Here is a 15,024-nt window from a genome sequence, read left to right as displayed (position 1 = left end):
ACCCGCCTCGGCCTGCCAAAGTGCTGGGATTACAGGCGTGAGCCATTGTGCCTGGCCGATTTTTTAAAAAATGTATTCTTATGTCAGTTTTCATAAGTTTTATTTAAAATGCATTTTCCATTTGATGTAAGCTTTCAAATTTATAGTATAGTTGTTCCTAGTATTTTCTTATCTTTTGTAATCTGTTCAGCGTCTGTAGATGTGCCTCTTTTTAATAAATAATATTATTTGTTTGCGCTTTTGCTATTTTTTTTTCTTATTGCTCTTGAGAGGGATATGTCAAATTTACTAGTGTATCCAAAGAATAAACTTTGGCTTTGGCAATCTTTTCTCATCTATCTTTGCTTTATATTTTATTAATTCTGTTCTTGTTTTATAATTGCCTCTTTTATCTTCTTTGTGTTTACTTTGCTGTTCTTTGTAAAATCCTCAGTAGAATGCTTAACTTATTGACATTCAGTCTTTCTTCATTTCTACTATGAGTATTTAGAGCCATAAATTTCCCCTTTAACTTCCCTTTCCACTTCAACTACATCTCACAAATTTGGATTAGGAGTAGTTTAATTATCATTAGTATCTAAATATTTTTTAATTTCTGTATTTTCTTCTTTGATCCTGGAACTATTTACAAGTATTTTTTAAAATCCTGAATATAAAGATTGTTATTGTTATTTGTTTGATCTGATCTCTAAATTGAATATATTGAGATCAGATAATGTGGTTTGTAGGACACTAATCCTTTGACAATTGTTGAGGCTTCCTTTGGAACCTAATATGTGCTCAATTTTTATAGATGTTCTGTGTTTCTTTGGGAAAAACATGTATTTGATGGTTGTTTGGTTTAATATTTTGTATTTGTACATTAGTTTGAGTTTGCTTATTATTTGGCTGAAATCTCCATTATCCTTAATGTGCTCTCTCATTTTGTCTGCTTCCTTTATTAATTAGAGATAAATGTTAAATTATCTCACCTCACTATAGTGATGTCTGTTTTACACTATATATATAAAATTTATAATTTCATAAATTTATGTTATGTATAATTTGGAGACCTATTATCATATGTAAACAAAATTAGAATTGTTGATGAAATGACAGACTTATACTTATGTAGTAGCCTTTTTTATCTCGTCATAATGTTATTTGACTTTGTCCTATAATTTTTTTTAATTAATATTTGTTTGGTATTTCTTTTTCAGCGGGTTTATGTCACTGCTTGTCAATTGGTACACAGCTGATTTTATTTAGACATGCTGCGCTTTTTAATTATTCTTTTTTCCATTTTCATTTTTTATAATTCTGATATACAATATTTAGGTCACTTTTACCTTCCTCTAGTGTGAATTTTACTCTTCCTTTTTTCCCCTAAAGCTTTGGTGTCATAATTCAATCAATATTTCTACAATATAGAAACCTTAGAACACTTTCACTTTTGTTATATATTACCAATTTATATGCATAATTTTAATTCAGTCTTGTTTCATAAACTTGATAAATATGTTTATTAATATGATAGTAATAAGAATTTGGGAATTCTTTAAGGCTAATTTGAAGGCTGATTCCTCCTGATCATTTCTCTTAGGCCCCAGGGAGCACTACAAACCTGGCACTGCTTTAAAATAAATATTTTCGCTTGAGGCATACTATATAAACAGTGAATGGAAATTTGTAGGGTTATGAATTATCTGGAACCCTTTTTTCCTGCTTTACGCTAAGCCATTACTTTCCATGGAGCAAGTTTATTTTGAATTTATCCTTAACCCTGAAGGATATTGTTGTTCTTTTTTTTTTTTTTTTTTTTTTTTTTTTGTCACCCAGGCTGGAGTGCAGTGGCACGATCTCCACTCACTGCAAGCTTGCCTGCTGGGTTCAAGTGATTCTCCTGTCTCAGCCTCCTGAGTAGCTGGGATTACAAGCATGTAGGCCCGGCTAATTTTTGTATTTTTAGTAGAGACGCGGTTTCACCATGTTGGTCAGGCTGGTCTCAAACTCCTGACCTCGTGATCCACCCACCTTGGGCTCCCAAAGTGCTGGGATTACAGGCGTGAGCCACCGCGCCTGGCCAGGATATTGTTGTTCTTAGACCAGCTTTATGCACAGTCTTCTGCTAGATTCCATTATGTGAACCAGCTTTAAACTAACTCCTGAATCCTTTTCATGGGGCCATAGGCTTTGATAGATCCATCTAAGGCAAAGCCAACTTTCGTGCTACCTCTGAGGATTCTTGCTTTCATTTTATTTTTTTGCTTCTGAATATTCCTTACTATTTTTTTCCAATTTAATTATAAACTTAAAAAAACATATATTTGGTTCAGTGTTTTTCATTCTTTTCAGTGCATATGTTGTTCAGAGAATCTAGATAAGGCCAGTTGTGGATTCCCCAATCATGTACTTTTTTTTTAAGTAAATTTAATATTTAATTTGTTCCTAGGTAATTATCTAAGCACTATTATAATGATTGAGATAACCAAACAAAGGTACTTTTTATTTGGTGATTAAAATCTTTCTCCAAAATCGAAAGCTAGTCCTTACAAGTTCTCTCAAGAAATTCATGAGGTTAATTTACTTCTAACCTTCTGTGAAGCAACTACATATTTAGGCTTGTGTTCACACTAGCTTAGTATGTATGCCACTTACAAAAAATAAATTTCTAATTCTTCCTTCTATCAGTACACAGTTTACAGTATACAGTATTCCTTTTGGAAGAGTATCTTTTTACCTCCTCTGAGCTTTTCTTTCTATAGTACTTACTTATTTTATGATTGTTGTTTTTCATTTGGTTGATTTTTAGTTATTGGTGGGGTTTTTTTAGCTTTGTTTCCTTGAATAGATCTAACCATTTTGAGAACAGAATCTGTGATTTATTCATCTCGTGAATTCTTCACAACTTCTAGCATAGTGCTGGGTATCTGATACTATCATCAAAATCCTGAAGGATTCATTCACCCTCTACTGACATAAAAGATAATATTCATTTTTTTGTGTTTGATTATAGTAATCAAACTTTAACTGTTTTATTTTGATTATAATATTTTGTTTCTCTAGATTTTCAACACATCATTATTTGAACCACCTCCTCCAGGATATGAAAATGTTTCGGATGTTGTACCACCTTTCAGTGCTTTCTCTCCTCAAGGAATGCCAGAGGTAAAAACACAGTGCAACAAATAAAAATGACAAAAAGAAGCCTTCCTTCTCTTCATATGTTCAGCCGATAATTAAAGGGTCATAAAGGGACTTTTAATGTAATCCAATTCATTTTTCCACATTTAAGTAATGAGAATGTCTTAGTATGAAGAAGGAATATTGATTATATTTTATTAATGGTATTTTTAAAGATACAATTTACTGCAATGAGATGCACAAATCCCAAATGCACATTTATTGATTTTTGACAAATGCCAACATCTGGGTGATCCAAATCCCATCAATGTACAGAATATTACCTTCACTTCAGAAAGTTCCCTTATGGTTCTTCTTAATCAACTCTACATACCCCAGAGGATATCTTTCTTTGACATTTCTGCCACCATAAATTAGTTTTTCCTATTCTAATTTTTCATCTTTTTGTTCACTCTGTGTTTTCCTTTGTTGAAAAGAGATCCTTAATTTTGACGTTGTCAAATTATTTTCCTTATGTTTTTGCACTTTGGGCCTTCTTTATTAATATTCTCCTTCTTTATGATTTACAGTGATATAACTTCATGACTTATGTATACCAAAAATTAACAATACATTTTTATTTAAAAATAGTATTAATATTATCAGATTGAAGCTAAATATAAATGACCAGATAGTATATGATAGCAGAAAGTATAATGAATAAATTTAATTTAAAATAGCTAAAAAAATATAAAATATACTTTAAAAATCTTAAATGAATGTGATCTATTGAAGAAGTTGAAGTGTGAAGTGTGAAATTGAAGAACACTGAAATGTATTGAGCAGTGAAAAGACTGTGTATAAAAAAACAGGTTGGCCGGGTGCGGAGGCAGGCAGATCAACTGAGGTCAGGAGTTCGAGATCAGCCTGGCCAACATGGGGAAACCCCATCTCTATTAAAAATACAAAATAATTAGCCAGATGCGGTGACACACAACTGTAGTCCCAGCTACTCAGGAGGCTGAGGCAGGAGAATGGCGTGAACCCGGGAGGCGGAGCTTGCAGTGAGCTGAGATTGTGCCACTGCACTGCAGCCTAGGTGACAGAGCGAGACCCCATCTTAGAAAAACAAAACAAAACAAAAAAACAGTTAAACCGTTTATGTTTCTGGCTGAGAAGACATCATATTATAAGGAGAAAATTACACCTAGATTAGTTTGTAGGTTTACTGCATACCCAATTAAAATCTTCCAAATAATTTTTGGACTTTGACATTACTATTAATCGTAAGAAAGAGTTATAAAGACCGTTGTCTCTTATTTCCTTCAAATAGACTTAAAATCTTCCAGATCAATGGCTAAATACAAAGAGCACACATGTTGTATGGGTTTGCTGTTTATGTTCAAATATCAGATGAGTTTGCTGATCGGTGTTCCTCACTGGATCATCTGTAACCCAGCCAGTGGAGTGTCAATTCTTTCAAAACTATGTATGTCCATATGTGTGTTTAAAACATTTTACAGGCCAGGCGCAGTGGCTCACGCCTGTAATCCCAGCACTCTAGGAGGCCGAGGGGGGTGGATCAAGAGGTCAGGAGATCCAGACCATCCTGGCTAACACGGTGAAACCCTGTCTCTACTAAAAATGCAAAAAAATTAGCTGGGAGTGGTGGCGGGCGCCTGTAGTCCCAGCTACTCCGGAGGCTGAGGCAGGAGAATGGCGTGAACGCGGGAGGTGGAGCTTGCAGTGAGCCGAGATCGCGCCTCCTGACCTCAGGTGATCTGCCTGCCTCCGCACCCGGCCAACCTGTTTTTGTATACATAATCTTTTCACTGCTCAATACATTTCAGGGTTCTTCAATTTCACACTTCACACTTCAGCTTCTTCAATAGATCACATTCATTTAAGATTTTTAAAGTATATTTTATATTTTTTAGCTATTTTAAATTAAATGTATGCACTTCAGCCTGGGCGACAGAGCTAGATTCCGTCTCAAAAAACAAAACAAAACAAAAATTCACGATCAGTAATCTTTGAATTTACGTCTGAATCCTGTGGAATATGAAATATGGGACTCTTCCTTATGCTATTTAAAATTAGCAATTTGCGATGTTCATAAAATATAGTCTGTCTAGTGGTTCTCAAGCTTTAGTGTCTGTCACAATAATCTGGATGGCTTGTAAAACACAGATTCTAGTTTCCACTTCCTAAGTTTAATGGGGTGGAGCCTGAGAGTTTGTGTTTGTAACAAGCGTGATATTTTTTCTGAGGGTCCAAGGACCATCTTTGAGAATCACTGGTTTTGCCTCCCAATTCTGTCTCTATAAATAAGAGTTAGGGAGATGGAAGCTTAAGGAAACAAAGAAAATTCCGGGCTAAGAGTGCAAGATTCTATTTATTCACAGTCATAGAACAATGGATGGTACAGTGTAAGTTGTACAAGAAGGTCTTTGTCTAAAAACAAAGCTCTTTTCTAACAGTGACAACTTGCATTTGAGAAGTGCTGAGAAGGAATATCTGTCACACTTGTTTTCATTTTCAAAGTTTACTCTCATTTTTAAGCTAATATGTTTTTCAGTTTTCTCTCCCTCACAGTTTGTTTTGTGAGGATTGCTGATATATCAAAAGACAGCCACATTTAGAGACATTTAAAGGTACAATCTCCTCAAAGTTACTTATATTAAGGGTAAAGAAAGTACGATACTTACACTAAAAAAATTATTTTGCTGAAATCACATTGGTTAATGACTTTGTAGCCACAGTTAAAATAGAATGAGTGTGCTCCAGAGAGGGATAACAATGATAAATCAGACATATAGTGTTATGATTAATAGTGCATTAATATTACATTGGTCTTAGGAAGAAATACAAGAGCTAAATGTAATCCTTTTACAGAGGCAAAGATTCACATGTCAGTTTCCCAATTAGACTTTACTCATTTTATTTAATATTACACCCACTTAAGCTCTAGTTCACCATTTGTATACTCTATTTAAATGCTTTTTAATTTTTTCTATACTACTTATCACCTTTTAATATAATGTATGCTTTGCTTAGTTATTAAATTTAATGCTCATTATTGTATTATCCCATCCACATTACAGGAAACCCCCAACTTAAGATGGCTACTTAAAATTTTTTGACTTCATGATGGTGCAATAGCCATACTCATTCAATACACTTCTCAACTTACCATGTGGTTATGTCTGGATAAACCCATTATAAATTGAAAATATCCTAAGTCAAAAACACACTTTAGATGTATAATTATTTTCAACTTAGGTGAGTTTAGTAAGACTTAATCCCATTGTGACTGAAGGAGGACCTGCAGTGTAAGTTCCTTCAAGGGCAGAGATTTGTTGTATTACATAGGGCACTGCCTAACACATAATAGATCTTCACCAATTTGTCAAATTAATCCTAGAATCAGCTTGGAAACAATTCTATTTTAATATCTTATGTATATTTGTCATGTACATGCTATGAAAAATGTAGTCAAAAAGGAAAACAATAACCAAAATAAAATGATAGGATATTGGAAATCATCTGGGACAGGGGTTTCAAACTAGGCTGTGTAAAGACTTTCGAAAGGCAAGCATGACATGGTTTTAAAGAGATCAGTTTCCAGATCATCAATTACCCTGTGCGCTTTTTCATGGTATTGAAAGCTAGCCTGTCGTGAGGTCCTGCTCCCTATTTACAAGCATTTTCATCTTATTTTATAAATGAAAAACATCTCCTACCCATTCTAAGTCAATATAAAGCATATATCTGTGTTGTAAAAATCTCTGGGGCTTCAAAAAAAGAGACAATTAGAAATATTGTTTTCAATGTTAAGATAGTGAATGGTTCTAATAGCTATGTAACAAATTCTTAGCAATTCAAATAGTTTACAATTGAGCAAAATTAAAGGTAAACACAATTGAGTTTCCAGCTAATATCATTAAAAGACACTTGAATGATGGATCAATTTGTGATTTTCAGATTATAACTTGAAAGAAGTTTAAATAAGTTAGTAACAATTCCATAACAAATCTTTCATTCCTATCCAAGTTTTCTCAGAACTTACTGTAAAAACAAGAAATGTAAATTGAAATGTTGTTGCTGATCCCAGTCTCATTCTAGCAATAATTTGTTCACCCACTGAACAAATGTGTTAAGATAACGCTTCACTGTCCCACTCATTGCATTAAAAGATATATTTCTAATCAAATTTTATGGTTATGCATTATATATAAGAATTGCAATGATGTTGTTAGACTTAATTTGATACTGCTAGTAATTATAATTATAACTTAATCTATCTTTTTTTTTTTTTTGAGACCAAGTCTTACTCTGTCGCCCGGGCTGGAGTGCAGTGGTATGATCTTGGCTCACTGCAACCTCCACCTCCCGTGTTCAAGCAATTCTCATACCTCAGCCCCCGAGCAGCTGGGATTACAGGCGGTGCCACCATGCCCAGCTGATTTTTGTGTTTTTAGTAGACATGGGTTTTCACTATGTTGGCCAGGCTGGTCTTGAACTCCCAACCTCAAGTGATCCACCCAACCCAGCCTCCCAAAGTGCTGGGATTACAGGCATGAGCCACCATGCCTGGCCTATAATTATAACTTACTCTTGAAGCTGTTTCTTAACACAATCTGTCACAAAAATAAATTTTTTAAAAAATTTGACTTATAAAGATATACTGATTCAAGGAAATTTGACAGTGATTAATAAAAGACTTTCAAGCATACCCATATTTAAGGTAATAGATTCTGAATTGAAATTTAGAATGCTAGTTGATAATTGTGGAGTGTTCTCTTGGGATCAACATCTGTGAAAAGCAGAGCTGGATTAGGCAGAGGGAGAAGTCACCCTGCAATGCCAGCTGAAGGATAGCCTTGGCTAAGCCCATAAGGAGGTCTGGAATAGTTTCTCAGAATTGTCCTACGTTAGACTGAGATGTCCAGGTCTCTGTACCCTCACATCAATCAGTCACTGAATGTGTGGCATTCTAGGAAGGGACATGACCTTGAGCAAGGGGGCTGTCTACAGCTGAGGCAATCCTTGAAGGGGCTGACAGATGAAGATTGTCTGTAGAGAGCCTTCCCTGCAGCTGGAGCAAAAAGTCCTTCATTGACCGTGAATCTGGACAGCTCATCTGGTGCCCAGCACAAATATATTTTACTTTAGAGTAAAATTCTGTGGGGGAAGATGGACAATATACAAGTTCAAGAAAAAAAAGAGATGACAAAATTTTGACTGTAAAGAACAGCATGTTCATGTATTTTTTAAAATTGATGATGTTGAATAGTAAATAAATACAGTATTTAAATCCTTTGGATCAATATAAAAGTTGTATACAATTTCTTCTAAAAATATTAATATTTATAGTAAGCTAGATATTGCATGCTTTGCAGCTACTTAAAGGTATGATAAAAAATTTTAAATTTTAGATGAAGGGGTACATTGTCAAAATTAATTTAGGGAATAGGTGAGCAAAAAAGGTTGGAAGATCACTGATTTAATCTAGCAGATCATTGAGCCAATGAGAATATCGAGACTCAAATATGTTATAAGATTTGCACATAATCACTTAATGATTGAAATCAGACCTGTGAAGCAGTGATGTTACCTGTGCATTTTTCTTTACTTGGTGGTTGTTAAGAACCATTAAGCTACTCCCTGTGAACACAAACTGAAGAGAGAAAAGGTCTCATTAAGGGCTTCTTAGCCTAGGGTATGTGGACCCCTTCAAGTTGCGTGCAGCAATGTGTACACGTATATGCTTTTCTGTGTGTGTGTGGGGGGGGTGCTTCTGTAGCTTCAGCTTCATAGCCACTAAATATGGGACAAATACAAACAAATATTACTTTATTCATGTGCTTCTAGCCCATCTAATTCCATTCTCAATTTAAATTCATTTTTCCCTTGAATCTCTTCTTTGGAGCTCATGCATTTCTGACCCTCCTGTGTGCTCTGACCTCTTCCCTCTTTCAAAAATGTCCAACAGTCCCCATGCAGAAAAACCTCCTTGTTTTATATCTGACTCATATTAAGTCATTCCCGATCTCAACAGGGCGATCTAGTGTATGTTAACTATGCACGAACTGAAGACTTCTTTAAATTGGAACGGGACATGAAAATCAATTGCTCTGGGAAAATTGTAATTGCCAGATATGGGAAAGTTTTCAGAGGAAATAAGGTAGGGTAAAAATTATCTCTTTTTTTCTCTCCCCCAATGTAAAAAGTTATAGTGGGTTTTACATGTGTAGAATCATTTTCTTAAAACTTTATGAATACCATTATTTTCTTGTATTCTGTGACATGCCCACCTTACAGAGAGGACACATTTACTAGGTTATATCCCGGGGTTAAATTCGAGCATTGGAATTTGGCCAGTGTAGATGTTTAGAGTGAACAGAACAAATTTTTCTGTGCTTACAGGTTATGGCTGTGGCCTACAAAGAAGCATGCACTGGGTTTATTATTAACTTTCAGTATCTTTGTTTTAAATATTTTCTACAAAAATGTTTACTAAATTAAATTGTAGTATGAATTGTTATAAATAATGAGGGAAAACAATTTACACATAGCAAATTTAAAAATTACTGTCATTTGATTTGTTAATATATTTTTCTCTTTAGTGGGAAATTAAATTTTAAAAAATTCCCTTTTGACTGTAGAACAAATAGGAATTTGGCCTGTGGGGTCTACTTGCTTATTATATTTGTAAGCTAGTGGTAGGAAATAGCAAATGCTCACTACCACTAATAAGAGCATTTCCAAATCTGATGTTCTGAGGATTTTTAGAGCTTATAGTAGCAAAAAGAAAAGGGAAATTCTATCTGAGATGTCCTTTGTTGTAGGCCTAATGAGAAAAGGTTGAAGATAAAGTTCTGGTACTCATTTAAGTGTAATATTGAAAATTGATATTACCGAATCTGGAACAACCAATTTAAAATAAGGAAAGAAAGACACTGTGTTTTCTAGGTTAAAAATGCCCAGCTGGCAGGGGCCAAAGGAGTCATTCTCTACTCGGACCCTGCTGACTACTTTGCTCCTGGGGTGAAGTCCTATCCAGACGGTTGGAATCTTCCTGGAGGTGGTGTCCAGCGTGGAAATATCCTAAATCTGAATGGTGCAGGAGACCCTCTCACACCAGGTTACCCAGCAAATGGTGAATGATCAATCCTTGAATATCATAGGAAACTTAACATTTGAAAGAGACTTTATTAAAGAATTTCCTTTGGTACAATGGACTAAGCATGTCTTTTTTTATTCTCTTTGCATTTAAGAATGAAAGAATTTTGAACTCTAAAGTGATTGGTTCAGAACCCTTACCCCCTTATTTTGAAACTTGGGCCTGGTGGGCTTTCAAATTCAGACTTTTTCAGCTATTTAAAAAACATTATGGTGTTACACATATACCATAACTTGCATAACAGTGACATAGGGGGCCGGGACAGAATATGGGGAAAAAGCATATAAATATTTTTGTTGCAGAGTGTATGAATACTTACGCTAAGTAGTAAGTGGGGGGCGGGGAATAAGGAATATAAACAGACTTATGTCTACTCAAGTCAAATTTTGCCTTCAAATGAGTTCAGGTCAGATCAGGTTTTGCTGTTAAATAAATTCCCCCCAGATTTACAGATTTCACAGTGTGGGTAAGGGACAGGAGAGCAGAAGTTCCATAAACTTTTTAAATGGCCAATTTAGGATATAGGGCCCAGGAAATGCATATTGCTTCATTTCTGTAAGATAACAGAGATAACTTTCAAAGAGTGTTTCCTAAATGCCAGCATTTTACTTGCATTAACAACCCTAAAGCTAGGGGGTGTTATTATCTCTTATTTCACAGGGAGGAAAGTGAGACTAGAAGTCAGCCCAAGATCACCCCTCCTCTGAATGGGCAGTTGGATTCAAATTCAGGCAGTCTGGCTCACAGAGTCCACATAGTAGTCTTATGCTGAAAGGCTCCCCTGTAAAACATTAACAAAGGGAGCTAATTTATTTTGAATGTGCTCAACTATTTAATGATGTTTACAAAAATCTGTGATCATTAAGTTTGTGTGGTTTAAAGCTAACTAAATTTTTAAAACTTGTATAAAATACTTTGCCAAGTTTTCTATGACATTTATGTCTTCATCTGGTTTTACTCTTAAATTGTAGACTCCTGTAAAGATTATGTATTTTTTTTGGCTTTGTAAATCTTCTTAGAACATAATACATTGTCAGAGATTTTTTTCTTTTTTAAAAAATGACACATATTACCCTATAGTAAAATTATATAAATCTACCTGAACTTTATTTGCTCCACCTTTTTATTTCCAAGTTTTAAAAAATGCAGCTTAGCCTAAGCTTTATTAGTTATGCAAAGTCAAAATAATGAAAATAAAATGAGATTAACTGGAATGTTTCTGTTGATTTTCTTCAAATTTGAATGATGGTATTTTAGGGGGAAATTATGTTATTTCTATGGGGCTAATGTTTATTGAATTATTTTTTGTGCCTTATACATTTTTTTTCTTTCTAATTTTACTTTTTATTATGGCATAATTCTAACATATACAAAAGTAGAGACAGTTATCAACATGTTGTCAATCTTGTTTTATTTGTTTATCTCTCCAATTTTTTTTTGCTATTATTCTAAAGAATTTGAAAACAAATCCCACACAGCATATCATTATGTCATTTTACCCATAAAAACAAGGATTTGCAGTTACCTAAGTTTCTTATTAGATTGTTTTAAAAACAGAGAAAAAAATGGAAAAACAACTCTGATTTTTCTGAAATCTGAAGAAATGATAGGATGTGTGTGCTTATTTTGAGGTACAGTTTACATGCAATAAAATACATAGATCTCAAGAGTTCGGTTCAATAAATTTTGCAAATTGCATGTGTTTATGTCACTTAAAATAGAATATAAGGGCCTTTCCATCACTCTGGAAAGTTCTTTTGTACCCCTTTCTGGTCAATTTTCTCTGTGTCCCCTAGAAGCAATCACTATCTAGTATCTAGCATCGTGTATTCGTTTGCCTGGGTTTGAACTTCAAGTAAGTGGAATCAAACAGTAGATTTTTTTTTAAAGCCTTGCTTATTTCAGTGTAGTAATTTGAGATTTTCCATCATATTGTATGTATTAGTTTTTTTCTTTTGATGATTGAGTAGCATTCCATTGTGGGATTATACTACTGATTGTTTATTCATTCTTCTGTTGTTAGAAACCTAGACTTTGTCTAATATTTGGCTAATATAAATGTGGCTGTTATGAACAATTTTGTACACGTCTTCTTGTGGGCATGTGCTTATCTTTCTAGAGTACCCAGGAGTGGAATTGCTGTGCCATAGTGCACATTTCTGCTTGACATTGCTTTTCAAAAGAGTTACCTTAAGTGATTGTATAATTTTAGCCTAGATTATCACAAGCAATGTATGAGGATTTCAGTTGCTCTGCATTCTCGCTAACATTTGAATTGTTAATCTGTTTTACTTTAACAATTCTAGCAAATGTGAAATTAGAATGTATTTAATGTGATTTATAGAGAACCGTTTGAATGAAACTGAGTTTTTACTGGAAATATGGCAATTTTTTTTTTCAGAATATGCTTATAGGCGTGGAATTGCAGAGGCTGTTGGTCTTCCAAGTATTCCTGTTCACCCAATTGGATACTATGATGCACAGAAGCTCCTAGAGTAAGTTTGTAAGAAACCATGGATGGCTATTTGGGTAATTTTCTTATTGACAGTTTTCAAATGTTAGGCTTTTATCTCCATTTTTTAGTACTTAAATTTTCCAACATGGGTGTTGCTTGTAATTTTATCAGTATAAAATAGAAGAGTGGTTCTGTTCTGGAATTTAGTATATACATGAGTATCTAGTGTATGACAGCCATGAAAATGAGCCTTTCAGATATTTAACTTCAGGGAACCTAATTGATCAATTGCTCCAGACATTGTGCTTTGAAACCCCACTATATTTGTGTCAAGACCATGCTTCCTGTAGGTGTTCTCGGGCAATGACTCAGTGTGGCAAGGATACTACTGCAGGCCTGTTTCTGGAAGGCACTGGACTCCTCTGATGCAAAACTTTGGCCCAGGGACTCCCTGATAGCCTCGCTTAAATAGATGCTGCACCCAACACTCCTCTTTCTTTTCCTCCTCCCTTTTTCCTGTATTCAATATTAGACCTACCTTGCAGTCTAAGGACTTTCTCAGGGTTTCCTAGCTCTCTCCTCATTTTCCACACATGCTTTTCCCTAGTAAATCTCTTACTCATGTATTCCTCTTACTGGCTACGTCTGGGAGGACCCAGAATAACACACTATGAGAGCAACTTCCATTTTGTTTTTATCTCTATTCTTCTTCCCCTTCTGCTTTCATTATTGAAACTTTCCCAGATTTGTTCTGCTTAACCTGGCATTGGAACTGTTTCCTCTTCCCTGTGCTGCTTTCTCCCATTGCCATGTCCTTTTTTTTTTTTTTTTTTTTTTTTGAGACAGAGTCTCACTCTGTTGCCCAGGCTGGAGTGCAATGGTGCAATCTTGGCTCACTGCAACCCCCGCCTCCCGGGTTCAAGTGATTCTCCTGCCTCAGCCTCCTGAGTAGCTGGGATTACAGGTGCCCACCACTATGCCCGGCTGATTTTTGTATTTTTAGTAGAGATGGGGTTTCACCATGCTGATCAGGCTGGTCTCGAACTCCTGACCGCAGGTGATCCGCCCTCCTTGGCCTCCCAAAGTGCTGAGATTACAGGCATGAGTCACCGCGCCCAGCCACCATTATTCTTTAGAGGTGAGAGAACACTGGCTTTTCTAAAAGTGAAATTGATAGAGACCAAAGCGTCTGGCCAGGTAGTCCCTTTTCTTCTTTAAGTTCAAGCCTTTCTTACTAATTTTATTCCAGTATCTATGAGGAAGCACTTTTTGACCAAGGGCAAGGCACTCATTTTTAGAGGTGAGGAGGCTGACATCTGGGGAGTAGGACACATCTGTTCAATTTAAGGGCAGATTAAGAAAGTACCCTGGTCTTTCTTCCTTGGGGCTATAAGATTTACTGCATTGGTTAAGATTCAGGACCAGGCACAACTTTTGATAGCACCGTAGACTATGCATTTGCCTAAAAATATGTATAAATAAAGACTAAGTATTCATGACATTTAAAAGATAAAAGTGATTTTAGCATTACTTGTAATAGTGGAAAACTGTAGACAACACAAATCTTCAACAATTTATATGTACTCGAATAATACATTAATTACTCTGATAGTAAATGAAGTGATTAAAAGATATTATATGTAGTACCAGAATAATTAATAATATAGAAAAATGCTTATATTATTAAGTGAAGAAAAGCAAATTTCAAAACTATATATATATAGTATTATCTCAGTTATATAAAAAATTAAAACATGGGGCTGGGCGCAGTGGCTCGCGCTTATAATCCCAGCACTTTGGGAGGCCGAGGCGAGCAGATCATGAGGTCAAGAGATGGGGACCATCCTGGCCAACATGGTCAGTGAAACCCCGTCCGTACTAAAAATACAAAAATTAGCTGGGCATGCTGGTGCGTGCCTGTAGTCCCAGCTCCTCAGGAGGCTGAGGCAGGGGAATCACTTGAACCCGGGAGGCAGAGGTTGCAGTGAGCCGAGATCGCGCCACTGCACTCTAGCCTGGGCGACAGAGTGAGACTCCGTCTCAAAAAAAAAAAAAAATTTAAAACATGAACCTGTATTATCTTTGTAATTACAAAAGAGGGATGCATAATATTATGGAATTAGATGTGAGATTTATTTAGACGTCTACGATTTGGTCTGGTTTACTAGGTCAATATCAGCTGTGCTCTGATTGTGTAATGGAATTATCTGATTGATTGAAAAATAACAAACGCAATTCATCTGACATTACTGTGTCAGCCTCTGTAAGCCATTTTACAAAT

At 35.3% G+C, this 15,024-nt stretch overlaps 1 protein-coding gene across 7 annotated transcripts in view; it reads left to right on the top strand.

Annotated features, from left to right (window-relative positions):
• LOC451185 (glutamate carboxypeptidase 2) overlaps window positions 1-15,024 on the top strand; it is a 71,215-nt gene that overhangs the window by 12,737 nt on the left and 43,454 nt on the right. For all 7 annotated transcript variants that reach the window (XM_024347135.2, XM_024347132.3, XM_024347133.3 and 4 more), the window contains 4 exons: window positions 3,046-3,147; window positions 9,164-9,289; window positions 10,078-10,264; window positions 12,690-12,783. In XM_024347135.2, coding sequence (XP_024202903.1) covers window positions 3,046-3,147; window positions 9,164-9,289; window positions 10,078-10,264; window positions 12,690-12,783 — 509 coding nt within the window. The remainder of the gene's footprint in view (window positions 1-3,045; window positions 3,148-9,163; window positions 9,290-10,077; window positions 10,265-12,689; window positions 12,784-15,024) is intronic.

This window comes from Pan troglodytes, chromosome 9 (genome assembly GCF_028858775.2).
Source record: "Pan troglodytes isolate AG18354 chromosome 9, NHGRI_mPanTro3-v2.0_pri, whole genome shotgun sequence".
Taxonomy (NCBI): domain Eukaryota; kingdom Metazoa; phylum Chordata; class Mammalia; order Primates; family Hominidae; genus Pan; species Pan troglodytes.
Note: the sequence above shows the minus strand (reverse complement) of the source record. Positions and strands in the feature narration are given on the sequence as shown.